Source organism: Chinchilla lanigera, unplaced genomic scaffold (genome assembly GCF_000276665.1).
Source record: "Chinchilla lanigera isolate Chin_1 unplaced genomic scaffold, ChiLan1.0 scaffold00051, whole genome shotgun sequence".
NCBI lineage: Eukaryota > Metazoa > Chordata > Mammalia > Rodentia > Chinchillidae > Chinchilla > Chinchilla lanigera.
This window is the reverse complement of record NW_004955452.1, coordinates 11,691,962-11,713,894: the sequence shown is the minus strand read 5'-3', so window position 1 is coordinate 11,713,894 and position 21,933 is coordinate 11,691,962. Positions and strand designations below refer to the sequence as shown.

The following is a 21,933-nucleotide window of genomic DNA, read 5'->3' as shown; positions in this document are numbered from 1 at the left end:
CTGCTGTTGCTGCTGGGGATTGAACCCAAGGCCTCAAGCATGCTGAGCACATTCCTACTTCTGAGCTATACCCCCAGCCCCACCTCAACGCTCTAAACTTCTTGAAACGTTAGTCCATGACTTGGGTGATAACTACGCTCTGTGCGGTGGGAAGAGGAAGCTCCTACCAGCTGCTGCAGTCATGAGGCACTAAGTGCCTGCTGGGGTTGCCCCAGTCTCCAGAGTTCAAGTGGAAGCTGGAGAAAAACAGAACAAAGGCAAGAGTGGAGGCAGAGAAGTTCTGGGAAAAAACTTGGACCCACTTTTCTCCCTTTGTCTCCCCAGCTGTGTTCTGCGGAGATCCTGGGGTTCCACCCCACGGGAGGAGAGAGGACCGAGGCTTCTCCTACAGGTCATCTGTGTCTTACTCCTGCCATCCGCCACTGGTACTGGTGGGCTCTCCGCGGAGGTTTTGCCAGTCAGATGGGACATGGAGTGGCACACAGCCCAGCTGCATAGGTGAGTGGAGTCTGGGCATGAGTGTCCTGGCTGGAAGATGACCTCTGGGAACTGAGGTGATGACTTCCCTTCCTCGTCTGCAGAGGTCTCATCTGCAATAGACAGCAAGTCTTCCTGCTCTGAGCTCCACAGAGCAGCCAGAGCTCAAGTGCTTGGGGAATGGAATGGCTGGGTAGGGGAGAGGTCAATGGCAGCCGCAGGAGGTAGGGCGTCAGGCCAGGGCTCTGTTTTCTGTCCCACATCTATTAGTGAGAGGAGGCAGCGAATATGTCAGTGACCATGGCGTCTGCATCTCTGTTTTGCCCATCCAGATCCCACGCTGACCGTGTGTGCTGATCCTGGCGTGCCACAGTTTGGGATACAGAACAATTCCCAGGGCTACCAGGTAATGAGATCAGCCCAGATTGGGCCTTCCTTCCTCCTATCCGTTCCTGTCACTCTTGGTGTCAGAGGACCCAGGGACATGCATAGGGACAGAGGGAAAGGGAAGGGGCTTTGGAAACTGGACAAAGGAAATGGAAACACCTTGGCATAGTTCCTGAGGTCCAACATTCACACACACACACACACACACACATGCTGGGACTCAAGAGTTCCACTCCTGGAAACAGTTACTCTTGCACATGTCATAAAGGAAGCAGCAACAAAAAAATTGTGGCATATTCATAGGATAGATTATTACACAGCAGTGAAAATGAATGAATTATAGCTGTATATGATAAGGTTGAATCTTAGAAACATACTACTGAATTTAGATATTGAGTTTAGATATAAAGATTAACACTAGTAAAAAGTTATTAAACTGCTTAGAGAGACAGATATGCACATGTGCTAGAATTAGTTTTTAACAAAGCAAAGAAATTTAAAACACAAAATTCAGGTTGGTGGCTCCTCCTGAGAAGAGCTGAGAGTTAGACTGGGGAAAGGGCGCACAGAGTCCAGCCCATAATGTCCCAGTCCTTATGCTGCGCAGCACCCTCCACTTAAGGTGCTCATTTTATTATTGTGTTTAATAACTCTATTCATCTGTATGCATCAGAGGTCACATAATGATTTTTGCAAAGAGGAAAGCATGGGTCAGGTACATGCTGGGCCCTGAGGCCAATATGAGTATTTTAGGTTTTATTCTAAATGTCACTGAGGGAGATTCAATCTGATTCATCCTTTGAAATACCACTCCAGCTGCTGAGTCAACAACGGAGAACAGTGGGGTTAAAATAGGAGCTCTTAGACAGGGAGGACAGTGTTGTCGTGACTCAGGTGAAAGACGAGGGTGGTTTTGTGTGAGGGCAGTGACATCGGAGGCAGAGAGAAGTGGGGGCTCCAGGTACACCCTGTATACAGAGTTCTTCTGCGGCTCTAAGGAGACTTTGACAGGTTGGATTGAGGGCTGAAGGAATCAAACATGACATGAAGGTTTTGATTTGGGCAGCTGGGTGGATAAAGGTGCCATTTACTGAATCATATGATGAAATCTAAGAGAGAAATGGGTTGGGCATGGAGGAAGGGAGTAGAAATTAAGGGTTTAAATTGCATTTGAATGTGCTTCTGTGCATAATACAGATACATGAGCATTCGAGCTGGGAAGTAGTGAGGTCCAACTTGCAGTGTAGGGAACTGGCCTGTCCACATTAAACCAGACAGGTAGGAGGGACAGAGATGAAACTGGTGGTTTTAGGGATATCAAGTGGGCAATCAGGGGCTGGTGGGGTAGAGATGAGGAACACAACCAACCAGAGGGGGAATCAGAGGGAGAGTGGCAATTCTGTCCAAAAATTATTTACAAAGACAGCCTCAGATTTTAGGGCAGCATCTGTAAGGAAAGCAGCTCTCGTATCCTTGGGGGAACTTACAGTTTCATAAAAGAAGGGGACACACTCAAGTGAAATTTGATTCTGCACAAATGATCACATTGTATAAAATGCTTTCCGTTCCACTATGGCATTCCTCACGACATTTCTGAGTCGTGTGTGGCCATCCCTCTTGATACTTAGGAAGACTAAAGTTTCGAGTAGAAGAAGCCAGAAGTCATCTAGAGCCTTCTGATCCAGTCTACCACCACTGTGTAATCAGAGCACTGATCTAGCTCAGGGTATTTATCTAGATAGGCCTTGTGGAAGAGGTGCGATATTGACTGCCCAAAGGATCAGTAAGGCTTAACCAGGCAGAGAAGCTTTCCATTGCAGCCTGAGGCATTAGCATAAGTAGGAGTTGCAACCCAGGAAGTAAGTGGCCATGGGACAGGGTTGGGAAGTGTTGCTGGATAGAGGGTGATGCCGACCTCTTCCATCCTCGCTGCAGGTTGGAAGCACAGTGCTCTTCCGTTGTCAGAAAGGTTACTTGCTTCAGGGCTCCACCACCAGGACCTGTCTTCCCAACCTGACCTGGAGTGGAACCCCACCTGACTGTGTCCGTGAGTGTACCCCAGGCTTTGCCAGCACCCTCCTGCCACAGCAGGGCAACCGGGATGTGCTTGAATGCTCCCTTCCCATCTGAGTGGACATTGATCTCTTTGTAGTCCTTATTCCTTTGGACTGCCTCATTCCTTGGGGCCTCAAAACCTTTCTGGAATTTGAAGGCAATTCCTATGCCTTACCAAATAAAAGACTATCTAATGAATTATCCACTGGCAGAAAAAAACTAACTACAAGTTCAGGCCTCAGGTAGTGATTTGAGACTTTGACCATGATCACTTCATCTTCCCTCAGGCAAAGTGCTACAGGCTTAGAGAGCCAAGTGACATTCAGGAAAGAGCCTGAGGAGGGCATGAAAGGGCCTAGAAAGGAGAGGAAGGGAACATTCCATCTAGAAATCGGATATTGGAAAAGGTTCTGAAAACTTATCTCCTCAGGTCTAACAATGTCTTTCCTCTCACTCAGCCCACCACTGCAAGCAGCCAGAGACGCCAACCCATGCCAATGTCGGGGCCCTGGACTTGCCCTCCATGGGCTACACACTCATCTACTCCTGCCAAGAGGGCTTCTCCCTCAAGGGTGGCTCCGAGCACCGCACCTGCAAAGCAGATGGCAGCTGGACAGGCAAACCACCCATCTGCCTGGGTGAGTGAGGCCAGAGGGAGCCACTGTAGGGCAGAGGACAGAGGGACATGGAGCACGAGCTGAAAGAGGGCCAAAGGAAGATGGCAGTGGGTTTGCAGGAGCTGGGCCCTGCTTCTGAGGTGTTACATCTCCAGGAAAGACACCAGGGCAGTGTAAGGGGCACCAGTGGACTGCATCCCAAATTTCACCTTTGCAGTCTCACGTAAGCACAGTCTGGGGAGAATGCTTCTCAGCAGAGGAATCTCCCTCTGCCATCAACCTGGAGGAGCACAGTGCGCACATCAAAACCTTGGATAACCAATCCCCACCCAGGGTATCCCAGACACACACCCCCATTTTCTTTCACATAAAAATTAAGTACATAAAAATTGTATGTGTTTATGGGGTCCCATAGGATGTTTTGATACACATATACATTGCATAGTGTTCAAGTCAGTGTAAACATGTCCACCTCCTTAAACAACTGTCATTTCCTCCCCCTCTTCTTTGCCTGTTCGGTCACTATTTATGACACATGGTCCCCATGTCACACCTGTCCTGGGCAGAGGTATTCTGGAGGTGAAAGACACAACCCTACCCTAAAGGAGCTCATGCTCAGCTGCAGAGATCCGTGCTTTCTCAGACGCAACAGTACCCTGAGGAGCACAGAGAGGCCCTGAGTGCTAGGGGAATAGGAGGACGGGTGCTAGGGCTGCAGTGAGGTCAGGGAAGGCTTCTTGGAGAAGGTGACATCTGAGTCCCATCTTAAATTTGGTTCTGAAATACCACTGACCTCTTTCTGACAAGTGCTGCCTTCATCATATGCACCTGGTTGTTCTAAGCACTTTGTATTAACTGACTCGGTCCTCATGAGCAGGTGCTGGTTGTGTCTGTGATATACAAGGAAACTGAAGCACTGAGAAGTTAAGCAACGTGCCTAAAATCACCGGTAAAGGAAAGAGCTGAAGTTCTAAACCAGTGATGGCAAAGCTTTTAGAGCTTTCAGTGATACTAAAAGCCTGCTGCACCACACATGCCATGGGTTCGCCACCACTGATCTAAACTTTGGCACTAACTTTAGGGTCCCGACTCTTAATAACTTTTCCATCCTGCACTTCAAACACAGAGAAGGCTTTAGGCCAAAGCCTTGATCAGAGGTAGAATTTAATAACATTGCCTTATTCTCATTGTATGAATTATTATAAATGCTATTTCTATAAATTAATACTTATTTTTAAAGATTTTTTCTAGTTATCACTAATTTCAGTTTTATCTTTATTAGTGCATATCTGAAGTACATAAAGGTTACATTTCTTATTTAATATATCTTAATTGATGCATATTTGTACATATTTAGGAGGCACCACATGACATTGTGTAATGACCAAATCAGAGAAATTTCTATCTCTTCAAATATTTATCATTTTTATGTGTTTTCCACATATGGTAGTGATATAAGGTTCTTTTAAAAGTACATTCATTATGTTTTATGTAAATGCCTTTAGTTGAACCACTACATTGCTACCAGATTACATCACTTTTCAGAGTTAGAGTAACATAATGATCTCGAAAACTATAGCAAACTGCTTGACAAAGCAAGAATACCAGTCCTACATATATACCTTTACTTTTGAGTGACCACATCTCCTTGTTATAGGTGTATCCCAACTACACTTTGACCTCTCTCTCCCCTACTATCCTGTCCAACAGTATTTTAAATTTAAGGAGAGAGTTTGATGATGCAGGTTGTAAAACAAATAAACATGTATAGAACCAAGTAACTTAAGACAAAATATTTCCTTCATTTATATCTTGGGTGTGAGAGGGAAGATGCAAATTTAGGGTACATGGTGTCTCTACCTATAATGTATGCTTTTGACTTACTTGAAGAATCGCTTTTAAAAAGTAGCAAAATCAGCAATCTTGTTGAATGTAATCAAAATATTCTTAAATGTACAAAAAGTATCTTGTAGAAAGAATACTGTAAAAAGATACTGATTTTAAGAATAAAAGAATAAGAAAAGCTCTTACATTCTTCATAGCCAGTTACTTTGGCAAATTTTCAGTACTACAAAGTAAGCAAGGGATACTCATATCTAAAAACCTTCTCACCATAGTTCTTGAGTAAATACTAGCATCCTGGGTGGAAAGGAAAATGACTGTCTAATAATATTAGTTTCCAATCATTTAAGCAAGTCTCAATAGATGGACGTTCTAAGAGGGAAAAAGATATGTAGAGAGAAATAGCACTCAGCAATGAGAACTACCAGGGGCGGCATTCTAGGAGGAGAGAGTAAAATAGTTTGGCTACAAGCACATTTCATGTGTGCCTGACAAATCCAACTCTGACTATGGGAAAGAAAATCTGTTTTCATTAAAACACTTTCCCCTGAGGGGGTCTCATGATGAGCTAGTTAATCGAAACTAGTCCTTTAAATGATCAAGAATTCCTTAAACCATGAGGAATTCACCTGAAAATAGCTAACTTGCTAATGATGCAACAAGGTTGGTTTTATTCAGGTTGGTTATTTTACACTCCTTCATGCCCCTGCCCATCAAACATGCAAACACAGTCATGACCATTTTGGGCTTTACTTCCACAAGGTCTTCAGGGAGGACGTACACTCTCACTCCAGTGCTCCTACCCACTGACACAGCATACTTGCCCTTGTTGTGCTTGTCATCTTCTGTTAGATTGCCACTCTTAACAAGGTCATAGTTTATGCAGCCTGGTTAGATGGCGTCAATTAAATCCACAACTGCCAAACTGGAGCTAATCGTCTTGTCCTAAAATTCTGAATGGAAGTTGATTTTTCTAGCTTCACACAATGTTCTCTTCACCCCATTTACAACAATATCACCATCAGCTTTCTGAGCCTCTCCAGGTCCTCCATGCCAGGACAGTATATCTTCTCATCAGCTGCCAGAATAAAGCTAAGGTCAAGGTTTAGTTCCCATCATTCAGGTCTTGTCCTCCAGTGCCAACCAGGGAGAATTTAGCAGGTTGTTTCCCTAATTCAACAGCTTTTTCAGGTTGGCTCCAAATTTCAGGTGTGGAGGTTTATTAACCTTACTCCAGCCCACAGGAACTTTAATTCTTTCATGTAACTGTAAGATTACCAGGGCATCTTGCAGGTCAGCATAGAGGTGGTTTACATGGGGATTAACACCAAGAGAGTTCATCCAGTTATGGAAAGTTCTTTCTTCCTGAATTTTTCCTTCTAATAGAGTCTAGTCAATATCCTGGTTCTCTGGTTTAGTTAGTGCTGGGTATTTATTAAACAGGTTAGCCACAAAGGCTAAATTCAGTTTGGGGTTTCCACTCACACCATCAGCAGGTGTAACAAACTGTCTGTAACCTAATTTATCTGCCTGGTGAAGCATACTTTCATGTCATCTGTCTCATTGAAGTCTGACATGTTAATATCTATCCGTGGTTCATCTTCCTTTTGTCTTTTTGGTGCCATTTGATTGAGAAGATGGAAATAAGCTTTGGAATCCTTGATGTCAGCACTAAAGTTGCTGATTTTTTGCCAGCCTGACTTTTACAAATGAAAGTTTGCCCATCTAAACAGAAACTCTTCTGGAGATAATTTCATAAGCTCTTCAAGAGTCTCACCATCTCGAAGTAAGGCAGTCAAGGCTTCATTCCTGTTTAATTCAATGTCAGGGAACAAACCGATCTTTATGATCTGCCAAAGCAGTCCAAGAACCAGATGAGCTTTCCCAGCCTGCACATCCTCTGCGCCAGTGTTCACAACATGACACCCAATGGTAGAAGCAGAGCTCAGTGCCAAGTTCAAGTTTTCCTAAATGATGAAGGCTGTAAGTTTCTTTTTGTTGACTGCCCTTTCATCATGGTATCAGGAACTGAAAGACTGATCATTTTACAAAGCACAATTCCATCACCAACAGCTCTGAACAGGTCATCAGTATTTGGGCTCATTGGTATAATGTGGCTACAGTCAGGATCATTTTCCAAAGCTTTGTTTACCCAGTTCACAAAAGCATATTTTTCTTTCTCCGAGTAGGAATGCTGTGTTCCTTCAATAGAGAACTCTGAAGTTCCTCCCAGAGCACAAATCCTTTCTTTCCTGTTGATTGCTTTGAGGAAAGTATTAGCGATATTGCTGCTTTTTACCTCTTGTAAGATATAAACAAAACTTATCTTCCTATCTCTTTATTTCTGTCACCATTCAATATAAGTGTTTGAATAACTTCTTTCACTTTGTATCCAAGCGTGGCATATTAGCTTCCTTGAAAAGTTCATGAAGGTCATAGTCACAAATGTATTCCTTGCTGTTGAGATCAACTTTTGCAAAGGCCTCTTTGAGTTCATCAGGCTTGTCTCTGAAAATCTGAGTGGCAGCCATCTCATCCATTTAAAGATGTAAAGTTGCAGAGTCCCGGGTCTGACCCGACAACCTCCAACCAGCACACTCAGGCAACTTCTGCCCCTTGGAATGTTTGCAGCTGCCTACTTTCATTATTTTTACTGTGGCAAAACGTATACAATATAATATTTTAATTGTATGTTCAGTGGCATTGGGTAGATTTAATATCATACAATCATGACCACTATCCTCATTCTTAACAGAAACTCTAGACCCATTAAATAATAATATCCCTTTTCTCCTTTCCTTTAGCCATAGCAACCTCTATTATACTGTCTGTGTCCATAAAATATATATTCTAAGGACCTCACTTTAGAAGTCATACACTATTTGTCTTGCTGTGTCTAGCTTATTTTACTTGATATAGTGTTTTTAAGATTCATCCATACTTTAGCTGTCATCAGAATTTCATTCATTTTATGGCTCAGTAATATTCCATCGTATGGATATATCACATTTTATCAATTCATCCGTTGTTAGACAGTGGAGTTGTTTCCACTTTGCAGTTGGTATAAATAAAGGTGCTGTGAATATACATGTACATGTTTGGTATGGATATGTTTTCAGTTCTCTTGGGTGTATATCTAAAAGTGAAATGATAATTCCATGTGTAACATGTTGAGGAGCTTCCTGAATTTTCCAAAATGCCAGCAGTATTTTACCTTCCCATCAGCCATGCCCCAGGGTTCCAGTTCCTTTGCATTCTTGCCTACCTTGTTACTGTCCATCTTTTTTTGTGTGTATCACATAATTTACATTGTTAGATCATTTAAGCCCTATGATAACCCTGGTTTACAGAACTACAGGTGTGGCCCCCCCAGAAAAGAAAGCTAAGATTCTTGCTCATGATCAAGAAATTGATAAGTAAGTATTGATGTTAGGCAGATGTAAAGTGGCATCTTGTGGCTTGAGTGTTTTCATCCAGTCATTTATTCTAACACAAACAGTGATTCATGTTGTGTACAAAGTGCTGTTTTGATATATGCATACCTTGCAGAATGGCTAAATCAAGCTAATTAACATATCCACTGCCTCTCATAACTAACATTTTTTACATGAAAACACTTCAAATCTCTCAGCAATTTCCAAATGCACAATACATTGTTAACTATATTCAGCATCATATACAACAAATCTTGAACTTCATCCTCCTGTCTACGTAAAATTTTGTATCCTTGACCAAAATCCTCCCAATGCAACCTCCTTACTGCTCCACACCCTGATAACCACCATTCCACTTTCTGAGCCTATGAGTTTGCCTTTTTTAGATTCCACATAAATGTGAGCTCATGCAGTATTTTACTTTCTGTACCTTCCTTATTTCACTTGATATAATGTTCTCATGCTGTCAGGTCAGGATTTCCTTCTTGTGATTAGTATTTCTCTGTGTATGTGTGTGTGTGTGTGTACATACAAAATACAAATTATAGACAGATAGATCAATTCCATATCTTGGCTACCATGAAAAAATACTACAATGAACATGAAAGTATACACATCTCTTCAACATACTATTTCAAGTTGTTTGGCCATGTACCCCATAGTGAGATTGATGGATCATACATTAATTCTATCTTCATTTTTTCTCCTGTCTACTTTAAGATTATGATAGACCCTATTATCCCATTATTTAATACATTAATAAAGAATTACATCTATGACTATAGCCAATGCCTTGTTTAATATTCCAATACCTGTAATTAATATAATTCTTTGTATTTTATTATTCTGAGGTGAGTCTATAGCATCACCAGACTGTCAGAGCAGTTCATGTGCTGCCTGGTCTAAGAAGATAAATCCAAAGCAAGATGTCAGAGAACCCAGTGACCTAATATCAGGCAGCCATCATCTTTCAAAGAGAGTGTGAATCAGAGACTGATCCTGTTTCCTTCTGTTCTCTTTCCCCAGCAGAGGTCCGGCCCAGTGGGAGACCCATCAACACTGCCCGAGAGCCACCACTTGCCCAACCCTTGGGTATGTATGGTCCTGATTATTGCCCCAAAAAACTGTTATTGTTCCCATCTCTTAGCCAGAAACATGCACATGGATTGCTTCATGGCTGGAGGAAGAGCGTGAAAACCATCAACAGACTCAAGTCTATTTGTTTGCTCACCTTGCTACCCAAGCAGCCTTCAGGAGAAAGTGAGCCTAAAGGAAGCAGAAACCTCATCCACAGGAGAGGAGAGGGCCATGGCCACCCAGAAACATGTCCTGAGCTCTAAGCTCTACAATCAATGATGGTGCACTCACATACACAGACAGTAGACACAGGTCCTGCCCAGGAGCTCGCTAGAAACAGTTACTTCCTTAAGACAGGTATTGATTTTCAGTATCACAACCAGAACTGGACATACAATGAAAGGCATGCTATGACCAATGCAAAATCATTACAGACTATCACATTCTTTTAGGGCCTTCTATTTTTTATGACATGTGATTTAGCTTTCCATTACAGTAACAAATACCTGAGATAAACACCTTATGAAAAGATTCACTTTGCATCATGCCTTTGGAGTTGAGTCCATAACTGGTTTGCCCCATTGCTTTTGGACCTGTGGTGAGGCAGCACTTCATGGTGGGAGCATGTGGTGGAGGAAGCCCATGCACCTAGTAGTCAGGTATGAAAGAATCAGGTAAGAAGAAGGACCAGGGTCCCACAATCCCCATCAAGGCCATGCCCTCAGTGACCTAAAACCCCCACCTATGCCTCTTAAAGTTCCCACTACCTCCCAGTAGTGCCACAACTGGGAACAAAGCATTTACACATGGACCTTTGGGGGACATTCTAGATACACACAATAGCACCACTTTAGCATGTGTATTAAAAGGGTAACAAGGCTAGATTGGCATCATAAACTCAGTTCAGGGCCATTTTGGTCACCGACCAGCTGTGTCCTTGAGCAAATAAGCATCATCTCTTAAGCTTCAGTTACCATTTGATAAGATAGGGATCAAAATTCTTGCCTTAGAGGATTAGTACAAGGATAAATAGAAATGTTACTAGCTCTCACTTGTCAGGTGATGTTATGTGCTCAACTTGTGTAGCACATAATTTACATTGTTAGGTCATTTAAGCCCTATGATAAACCTGGTTTACAGAACGACAGGTGTGGTCCCCATAGGAGAGAAAGCTAAGAATCTTGTTCATGATCAACACATTGATAAGTAACAGAACTAAGATTGGAATCCAAATCAATCTGCATCAGCTAATCTTCCTCTCCACCACACTGTGCTAACTTAGCTTTCTCCTCTCTTTTTTCCTGTTCTCCACCTTTTAGACCCCTTCCCTCCTTTTTCTTTTCTTCCTTTTTTCCTCTCTTCCTTCTAGTTCCCTCTCTCCTTTTATCTTTTGTAATATTTTATTTTTAGCTGACAAGTGATAAATGTGATATAAGGTAACATGTAAAGATATGTATGATACATTTATAAGTTTTAGTATAACAATCTAATTTACATATCCATTAACTCACCTAGTTTGTTTTTGTAGTGAGAGCACTTAAAATCTACTCTTTTAGCAATACTGAAATATGTGTTACAGTTCACTGTATTACAATGCTGTGCAGTAAGTAACTAAAGCTTATTCTTCCTGTCCAGCCAAAAATTGGTGCCTTTTGACCACTATCTCCCCATCCCACCTCTCCCCTTCCAGCCACTGGTCATCACCACTCTATTCTCTTCCTTTTAGAATTCTTTTTTATTTTTAAAGAGAATTTTAAAAAAACAATATCTAACAACATAGACAAAAACAATAAAAATGATACAGGGTTTCAAAACAAAATGATAGGAATTAACAGTGGTTATTAGATTACATATTGTTATCTTCAGTGAAGTTGCTCAGATTACCAGATGTAAGAATGCAAGATTGGTCAAACCATTAAAGAGAATAAAAAATAATAATAATAACAAACCTTAGAAACGATACAGAGCTTCACTAAACAAGATGGTAGGAATTCACCAATGGCTGTTATATTGCATATTGTTGTCTTCAAGTTAGTTGTTCAGATTACCAAATAAGAGCATGCAAAATTGGTCAAAAAATTTAAGTATTAACTGTTCCTTTCAATAAATGAAGACATCAGCACTACAATTATCCAGCGTGCATTTGACTTTTTTACTTTGCACACATGCAAGCTCATGCAGTTTTTGTACCTGCAATATTTCCCTTAGTCTAATGTCCTCCTGGCTCATCCCTGTTGTCACAAATAACAGAAAATGCACTTCTGTTTAAAGACTGAATTGTATTCCATTGTACATGCATACCATCTTTTCTTTATCCATTCATCTGTCAATGGACCCTTAGGTAGATTCTATATTGGTTTTTGTGGTAGATGCTGAAATAAACATGGGAGTGTAGATATCTCTTCAACCTGTCGATTTCGGTTCCCTCCATTCATCTACTCTGAGATACAAGAGGTTCATAAAAGGCCCATAGCACTTTACCATCCTCCCTGCTGGATTCAGTCCTCAGGCTGCCTCAGTTATACCAACAACATACAAAGTCCTTCTCACATGTGTTTCTCAATTCCTCTAGTTCCTGGGGATGTTTTTGCCAAGAATTTCCTATGGAAAGGGGCCTATGAGTACCAAGGGAAGAAGCAGCCAGCTATGCTTAAAGTGACCGGTTTCCAGGTTGCCAACAGCAAGGTCAATGCCACCATGATTGACCACAGTGGTGTGGAGCTGCACTTGGCTGGTAAGGAGGAGGACAGGCCCACGGAAAGCAGGGCAAGCAGTGAGGGTGATGGGCACACACTTCCGCCAGGATGTTTAATGGCTCGGCATCATATCATCATTGAGCTTCAGGCTTGTCTGGTGGTCAGAGGGAGGAAGAGGCTTATGTGCATTTTGACCACAGGTTAATGAAGTGGTTAGATGACAAACATTAATATGTGAAGGACAAAAAGAAGACAGACTGATAAATCTAAAGTGGAACCAAAGGGAAAGCCAGAAAATTTCCAGAAGCCCAAACTCAATCAATCAATAAACAAAAAAAAAATATACCTCTTGTCAAAAAAATTAAAAATAAACACAAAATATCATTTTCCATGTATCCCATCAAACTCAGCTTTTAAAGTGATAACCCTTAGTACTGTCAGATTCATAACAGTAAGAGTCAAAGTGTAAAATAGTGCAGTTCTAGAAAAAAATGGCAATAGATCCTTGAAGATGATTGAATTCATTAATTACATTTCTGATGATTTTCGCTTTAAGAAATTGTCATGGACAAGTCAAATGAATAAAGTGTGATTACTTTAGAGAGTTACTTGTGTTATAAAAAGCTGAAACTAGAAAATTTCTCAAACATAAAAAATAAGTTTTTGTACTTATGTAATATCTGCTGGATAAAATACTCCAAATCAAGGGGAATGCACCCACTATAATGTATTTAAAATATGACCCCAGACTTTTAAAGAAAAAATTTAATTATAAGAAGAAAACTATAAGTATTTACACTAAAATGTTAACAGTGGCTGTTGCTCTGTAGTGACATTAGGAGAGACATTTTTCTCTTCATGTACCTCTGCATTTTTCAAAATTTCACCAATTTTTAATTTTGCTTAATCAGAAAAAACTAAATATCTTAATAAACAATTCTTTCTTGAATAGCGGTAGAGAAGCGGATGCATGAGTGAGTGAAGGGACATACTAATGCACTGCCCCACATACAATCATGTCCACTCATGCACACATACACACCGCCACATGGTCACATGCACTTATGCGCTCTGACACATATCCATAAACACGCCCACACACTGCCATGTGTAGGCCCTCATGCCTCCCTGCACCTCCTGAACTGTAAACATATCCATGCATCAACAGACAGATCAAAGTACACAAAATCATATTCTCCTATGTACGTGTGTAAACAGAATCAGCCTCCATACAGTAACCTGGTTATTAACATACATGACACACATCCTCACATATACTCACCTTCAGCCTACACTAACTCGCAGGTAACACTATCCATCCCTTATAGGTGGGCAGGGAATGTTTCTATCAAGAGTTACACATGAAATTCCATTCAGGCCCTCACTCATGCCCACGTGCCCACAAATTTGTGCTTCAAGATTTCTGCACATCTTTCAAGTATATTCTCTGAATTCTGTTTTCCTAGGAAATTACAAAAAAGAAGATTTTCATCTCCTGCTGCAGGTCTACCAGATTATAGGGCCTGAGGAGGTCTTTGTGAATAAGTTCAAAGATGATCACTGGGCTTTAGATGGACATGTAAGTTCAGCAAAATAATCTCTCCATACTCCGCACCATCCTGATTCCCAGATCCCTGGCAGGAAAGAAGAGGACAGAAGGGTGGGAAAACGCTCAGCAACAACACAGAACATAGAGGAAGTTCTCGTGGGGCCAGGACTAGAAGCAAAGAAGTCCTTGTCTGCTAATGAAGTGGACAATGGAAAATATAAAAGGACCCGAACATTCAGAATCCAGATGGTTACCATGTTTGGGAGAGACGAAGAAGTTCTGGGAACCAGGCTTGGAGGTTGGGTATAAGCAAATTAAAGGTCATGGGCAGGAGAGAGCTGGGAGAAGGTGCTCAGTCCCTAATGTCTACCTTGAACATCTACTAACATTTGAGCATGCAGCTTGCGGGTGATTTAGCACAGCTTGAGGACATAGAAGTGGGATAGGATTTCTTGTACTCCTTGTGAGACATTATATTCTAGGGCATTCTTGAGGTAAAAACCAAGTTCCCAATGATGCTCTTCTGCCTGTACCTTCCTTTTTCATAGGTGGTAGAGTTGAGCAAGTGTCAGCTACTACATCCATGGTGTTCCCGTCTTGGATTCCTGGTACTGGAAGAGGGAAGATAGAAAGGAGCAGGAGGTTGGGGTGGGCCAGAGTAGCAAAGACCCAAGGAGTCACTGTGCCCCCTTGGGGACAGGACTAGCCAGTGGAGCACTGTGTCTGAGTGACTTCGCTCTATAAACCCATTAGAGGAACCAAGTGGCTTCTCCAGGGCCTGGCACCTACTGTCAGTTCCTTGGTATGCCAGAGGTGATCTACAGGTCTCCTTGGGTATCTGGGCACCAGCCAGCTTCCACAGTGACAGTCCAAAGGCTGAGCACACACAATAGACTCCACCATTCAGGAGGGTTGCCAGGTAAGAGGACAAGGGTCACAGGTGGGGCCCAGAGCTAACAGTGCAGGCCAGAGGCAAGACCAGAAGAGAGCTGTGCGGCCAGGAGCAGCAGGAGCTACTGCCTAGGATGGCAGTAATGATCAGGGCCCCTTTGACAGGCAGCCAGGGCATGTTTGATGGGACAGGCGAGGAGGTCAGCCCATGGCATGTTAGACAGGGTGTACCCCACAGCACAGATTGGGAGCTATGCGAGTAATAGAGACTCCTCAAAGCACATTTCAGCTGTTGAGGCACAAGCTACCCATCTGAGCTCCACAGAGGACTAGAGGCGGAGGAAACAGGGCGGAGTTATTATACCCCCAGTTAGCCCCCAAACTAAGAGCTGTTGGGACTGTGATGAGCTCTCCAAAGCAAGTTAAATCTACTAGGCACATTTTAACCAGCTTCTGTTTGATCCACGATGCCCCCAAAGTTTTCATCAAAGTAACAATAGCTCGCATATATCTAAGGCCTATTAATTAAGCCGTAAGTCTTTATCTCTGTTAACTCATTCGAAACTCATTCGATCCTCACAGCAACCCTGTGCCAATGGGTACTGTTATTGTTCCCATTTTACAAGTGAGAAACTTAAGCACAGAAAGACTGATTTGGCCAGTAGAAAATAACATCACCTCCCCACCTCACACTGTGCAGGCACCCCAGCCCCCGCGTCAGTCTTGCTCTTCCCTTGCCTGGGTGCAGGCAGAGGGTCATATGTCTGTGTGCGGCAGGTCAGCGGGGGATCCCAGCCTACCTGGCAGCATGTTCCTGTGAGTGTGTGTCTCCAGCCTGGCCTGGTGTGGCCAGAAGGAGTTCCGGCATGCCTTGCCTCTTGCTCTCTCTACTCCCCACCTCACAGGTCTCCTCAGAGTCTTCTGGAGGCACCTTCATCTACCAGGGCTCCGTCAAGGGTCAAGGCTTTGGGCAGTTCGGCTTTCAAAGACTTGGTAACTAGCATTTGCCCTGTGGAAGTGTGAGCTCGCGAGGGCGGCAGAGAAACTGCATGTTGTGGGGTGGGGAGAGGGCCGGCAAGGTGCAGCATCTGAGACAGGTTCTCACTCACCTTTGGGTCACGGTCTGAGATTCTGAAAAAAGCCACAGCATATCTGTCCAGAGCCCAACACCTAAACCCGACGCACTCAGCCCTGCCAGACAGTGGCACACTCAGCCATGAGTTGAGTTACAGGGACGGTCCCTTCAGGAATCACTCCAGCCTCAAGGCCCAAAGATACCCTGCAGCATTCAAGGGAAGTTTCTTAGGGCTGCCCTGCCTCATGATGCTGTTTTCCCCCGGGCCTGGGCCCGGAAGGCTATTTGGTCCCCGTGTTACATATGAGAAACCTGAGCACTGAGGAGGTCCCTGTCCTTTCTTGCTTCCCGGCATGTTGACCCAGCATGCCCGACCTCAGAGTGATGTGGGGAGGGGTCCTGGCTTCTCAGGAGCACTGCCTGGGCAGCAGGCAACTATGGGTGTTAAAGACCCGCTCAATACCCTGCGCAGTGTCACCTCCAATTTCCTGGACCCCTTCTGCCAGGGCAATTTATTGCATTTTCTCATAGCTCTCGCCACCAGAAAGCTCTCAGTTAAACAGAAATCTGTCTCCCATGGTTCCCCCTCCTCTTTTCTCCTCCCCAGAGTTGTCCCATCTCTGCCTTCCTGGGCCGCATGGAATAGGAACATTCTCTCCTGTGCAGTGGCCCTTAAAACACTGGAAGGCATTCCTCCAACCCTCACAGCCCAAAGCACTGTTCATACCCCAGAAGGTCACGGTTCTTGTTTGGGCTCTATAACCCGACTTCTTGGCCCTGGGCAACCCTCTCCCTACTCAGAGCCCCAGTGCTCTCGGTTAGATAGGCGCTCTCAGGGGCCACAGAGTCTGACTGTATTCACCCGGGCCCTCAAGGTCTGGGGGTTTATGGAAGGAGGAAGGAAGATGCTCCAGAAGGGGAATCTTCAGTCCCACCTCAGCTTGAGCAGTTCTTCCTCATCAGTGCTATGTTTTGGCTCCATCTGATAAGAGAATTCTATGGCCATGAGAAGCATAGAAATGTCTAATGGACTGAGACCTTTAAGATCTGGAGCCATGGTTCCAAGTCATTCCACAGTCACCTTCCCTGGGACTGGATATAGCCCATCTTGGACAGGATGTGACCAGCACAGGCAGGAGCCTAGGGTCCTTCCCAGGGAATTCCAGTGTGTGGAAGGTAAATGGCAGGACTGGGTGACACTTCCCCATAATGTGTGGCATAGAATGGTCAGCAGGGACTGTCCACCTGAGGCTGTGCATCTGTGACTTGAACGTTATGCTTTGGGACTTTGCAGACCGCAGGCTGTTGGAGTCAGAACACGAGTCCATCGGCCGCCACTTTGCTTCCAACAGCAGCTCTGTGGCCGCTGCCATCCTGGTGCCTTTCATCGCCCTCATCATTGCTGGCTTTGTGCTCTATCTCTACAAGCACAGGTACCATAGAGGAAGAAACCCGGCCAGCAGGACCACCAACACAACCCACTGGGAGCCTCCTTGGTTTGGGAGGGTGTTTGCAGCCTTCTAATGGGAAGAAAGAGTCCCTCTACTGCCTCTCCCCCTTTAAAGCACCCCTACACATTATCTCTGTGTCTTTCTATGTCACAGTCACTCTCTCTTTCCCAGAAGAAGACCCAAAGTTCCTTTCAATGGCTACGCAGGCCATGAGAACACAAACGTCCGAGCCACGTTTGAGAACCCCATGTATGACCGCAACATCCAGCCCACAGACATCATGGCCAGCGAGGCGGAGTTCACAGTCAGCACAGTGTGTACGGCAGTATAGCCCCCAGGCCTGGCTGCCATGGCTGCCGCCACCGAGAGCCCCACCTCCAGCAGCTGGTGAGATGGGGCGATGGGGAGCAGGCTGTGGGGTTGGGGGCAGACGGGTGCCTGGGCACATGCAGGCACTCTGACAGGGCGACATACCCACAGCACAAGCACAGGCAGGAAGAAAGGGCTGTGCGCTGAGCCACACTGTGCGCCAGGCACTGAGCAGGCACTTCACAGACTCGACAGAGTCCCATCCACCTGTCAGGCAGGTGCCGTGAAGGTCCTCTCTGCACTTGGAAAAAGTGAAAGCAGGCACTTTAAAATTCATGCACTTGATTCAGACCACACAGCTAATAACTACTGGGTTGGAATCCAATCCCTAACTGGATGAGCTAGCCCATGAGGAAAAAAGACTGCAGGCAGAAAAATATATATTCTATGTGTCTTCCCCAGCCACAGTTAGGGAAGAGGAAAAAGATGGAGCCAGCTAATTTTCTTTCATTCTTTCCCTTTTTTCCTTCTCGGTTTTGCCTCTTCTCATGTTGCCTTTGCTGCCATCCTACCCTACCTGTCTCTCTTCTTCTACCAATTCTGCTGTGGTCTATTTGTCCCCAGCTCCCAGGGGGGCAGGAAGGAGTTCCCTCAGCACAGTGCCCAGTGCCCTTCGTCCGTCTCTCTGCCTGTGTCTGCCACTGCTGGGACTCGGGCCCCGCCCTGCCACCATCTACGCCTGCCACCCTGGAGAGGACTCCTGCTATGCCCTGGCTTGCCACAGAAAAGGAAGAGGGGCTACAGACAGAGGAAGGACATTTATAGATTTAAAATAGCAAAGCAACCTGTGGGTGTGGGTATGGGTGTGTGCATGTGTGTGTGTGTGTGTGTATACGGGCCTGAACACACACAAACACACACCTGTCCCTCATTTGTGTCCTATGGAAGCGACAACAAGGCTTAAAAACATAAGTGCGTGTAAAAGATGCCCTGTACCCTGCTCCCTACAAACCCAGAGAAGATATGGTGGGCTTAATCAGCTCTCAAACCAACATGCTCCTCACTGGCCCCATGTGTGAGAATGCCGTGAATGCATTAATAGGATGCTTCCCAGGGGTCCGCACACAGAAAAGTCTGCACAAGGATGGTCCCATCTGTGCAGTAACAGCAAGGATGACCCTACAGACAGGGAAAATCTTCAGAAATAGCTTGGCAAATCAATTTCTTTATTTTTTCAAACATAATTGCATTGAATTCTAAACCTAGTGAGTTAGAAAATCATTTGCGTCCTGAGCAGCTTTTGGAAAGAAGAGTGAGCCAAAGAGAAGAGGACAGGAATCTGTCCAGGAGCCCAAGTTCACATCTGGCTGTCCAATGACCAACAGAAGAGAAAACAAGTCTGTGACCCAGAGAGGGGTAACAGAGCTGGTGGCAGGAAAGAAGTACTGCAGAGGACACACAAAGTCCCCCAAAAATGACAGCTGCCATGTACTAGTTTTCTTCTCTATGCCTGACACCTATGTATATTATTTCTAATTCTTACAACACATCAAAACAGGATTGGTATTCCCATTTTATAGAAGAGAACACTGAGGCCCAGGAAGGTAAAGAAGCATGAGTCTCAAAGTGAGTAAGAGTGGAACAGTATGCAGACCCAAATCACTCTAACCCCAAAGTCCACTGCACCTTCTTCCAGAAACTCAGGCCTAGAAGGGGCACCAAAGAAATGGAAGGGTAGGTGTGTCTTGACATTACCCCTGTGGCCAGGTCTGGCAGACACCTGTGTCCCATCTGGGTTCTGCTCTATCTGGATAGCATCAGGACAGGAACCCAGTAAGCCCACTCCACCCCTATCCCTGCCTCCTGGCATTGGTGCTGGCCTCTTGGCTCCCAGAAGCCCCTGACCACAGCAGGCAAAGGAGCTGACAGCTCATGAATCAAAAGAACAGAGGCAATGAAAGTCATACTTATCCACCTCCTTGAAAGTGGTTTTGATTTATTTTGACAGTTGCATTGTGCTTGAGTCACTAATGAATTCCATGTGAGTATCGTTCTGAAGCCCATAAGTTTAGGACTCAAAGTATTGCATTTAGAACCACCTTCCCTGTCCTTGGGAAGATCCCCATGGGCTCACACCCTCTGCATATATGACATGCCAACCTTGGTTGTTCGTATGACATGTGGAAAGAACTATGTATGAGTGGGGGGAGAGGGCCACCTAGTTCCCCAATCCTGGGTTGAAACAATTAAATGATCTGGCTGATGTTAAGACGGGCTGAGGTAAGACGTGCCATTTCCAGCAGATACACAATGGAAAATGGCAATGGTGGGAGCCCATCCTACCTCGATCCCCTGGGATCCCACATTCCCAGGCGAGGTGGGAGAGGACTGGTCCAAAGAAACACACTCAGCGCCCTCGTCCTTTTCCATCCCTGGAACAAAGGCAGGAAGCTCTCTGCTGCTCTTTTCCCTTCATACATGCTGACCACCCGGGGACTTCTCCTCTAGCCCTGTTCCTCTCCCTCCAGTGTTTTCCTGTGATGCCCAAGGAGTACAGGCTGCTGGGCACCCAGCACTCTGCTGTGCAGCACCCTCTCCCCACTCTGGCATTTTCTCTCCACCTCCAGAGACTTGGACAAAAGCAGGGCAGATAAGGCCCTTCGCCGCCTTTCACACCACATACCCACCACCGCCATCCCATGAGGGGAAAAAAAAAGTAAAACAAAAACAAAAAAAATCTTTTGTACAGAGATATATTTTTATTATACAAAGTTTGTACAGTATCAAAAAAGAAAGAAAAAGGGGTGTAAATTTTTTTTCATTATTGTAGGTAAACAGTAGTGAAAGCCTTTTTTGTAAATGTAATAAAATGTATAAATATGGTTTTCAGAAAACATCAAGTGCTGTAAATATGTAATCTACACACCTTCTTGGCTTGTCTGCAGTATATAAATTTAATTTATCTGTCTCTGTATATGAGGCTTCCCGCGCTGGGGTCCTGCATTATGGTACTTTCCTGAATTTGAAAGCAATTTTAAATTTTTTGAATTCAAATAAAATATAAATTTTTGCATTGGTTTTCTTACATTTTTATGGCCTCTTTCATGGCTGGGGGCAAATGTCTGTTGGACAAAGGGGAAGACATGTTTTAGGTGAACATCCAAGAAGGGAAATGCAGAAGTCTCTTTTCTTATCTACAGTATGTTGCCCCTGCTGCATGCTATACCCCCAGCAAAAGTGTTATATATAGCACATGCACAATTAATTCAAGATTGCCAGAGACTGAAACAGAAAATCAGAGACCTAAAACTACAAAAGCCTTATGAGAAAACATAGAAGGAAAATTTCGTGACATTAGATTTAGAGACATTAGATTTAGTGAAGAAAATCAGAGACCTAAAACTACAAAAGCCTTATGACATTAGATTTCGTGACATTAGATTTAGTGAAGAAAATCAGAGACCTAAAACTACAAAAGCCTTATGAGAAAACATAGAAGGAAAATTTCATGACATTAGATTTAGTGAAGAGCTGGATTTAGTGAACAGCTGGATAAGCTGGACACCAAAAGTACAGGCCACAAGAGAAAAAAATAGATAAAATACACTATCAAAATGAAAAACCTCTGTATAGTGAAAGAAGCAATCATCAGAGTTCAAGGCAATCTATGGAATGGGAGAAAATATTTGCCAGTCATATATCTAATAAAGGATTAATATGTAGACTACATAAAGAATACAAAATATCCAGAATAAAGAACTCCTACAAAAGACTTGAAAAGTCATTGCTCTAAAGAAAATATATAAATATATAAATGACCAAAATAAGCACATTTGAAAAGATGCTCAAAATCATTAACCATTAGAATAATATAAATCAAAACCACAATATGATAACACTGCATGCCCATCAGGATGGCTTCTATAGGACAGGACAGGACAGCAAAGTAAAGCAATGCAAGTCAAGGCAAGGAGCACTGGCAAGGATGTGGAGAACTTGGAGCACTTGTGCCCCACTGGTAGGAATGTAAAATGGTGCTACCACTATGGAAAACAATATGGTAGTTCTCAAAA

At 43.9% G+C, this 21,933-nt stretch overlaps 1 protein-coding gene and 1 pseudogene across 4 annotated transcripts in view; one reads left to right on the top strand and one right to left on the bottom strand.

The window, feature by feature from the left end:
• The window catches only part of Csmd2 (CUB and Sushi multiple domains 2), a 579,269-nt gene extending 560,556 nt beyond the window's left edge, over positions 1-18,713 (top strand). For 2 of the 4 annotated variants that reach the window (XM_013519720.1, XM_005395116.2), the window contains 11 exons: positions 325-498; positions 810-883; positions 2,800-2,911; positions 3,378-3,557; positions 9,839-9,904; positions 12,462-12,623; positions 14,052-14,164; positions 15,931-16,018; positions 17,395-17,533; positions 17,723-17,938; positions 18,485-18,713. In XM_013519720.1, the coding sequence (XP_013375174.1) occupies positions 325-498; positions 810-883; positions 2,800-2,911; positions 3,378-3,557; positions 9,839-9,904; positions 12,462-12,623; positions 14,052-14,164; positions 15,931-16,018; positions 17,395-17,533; positions 17,723-17,882 (1,268 nt within the window). In that variant the 3' untranslated portion in view covers positions 17,883-17,938; positions 18,485-18,713. The remainder of the gene's footprint in view (positions 1-324; positions 499-809; positions 884-2,799; positions 2,912-3,377; positions 3,558-9,838; positions 9,905-12,461; positions 12,624-14,051; positions 14,165-15,930; positions 16,019-17,394; positions 17,534-17,722; positions 17,939-18,484) is intronic. The other 2 variants (XM_005395117.2, XM_013519719.1) reach the window with 2 other exon arrangements.
• On the bottom strand, positions 6,018-7,976 carry LOC102007082 (annotated as a pseudogene).
• Positions 18,714-21,933: the final 3,220 nt, after the last annotated feature.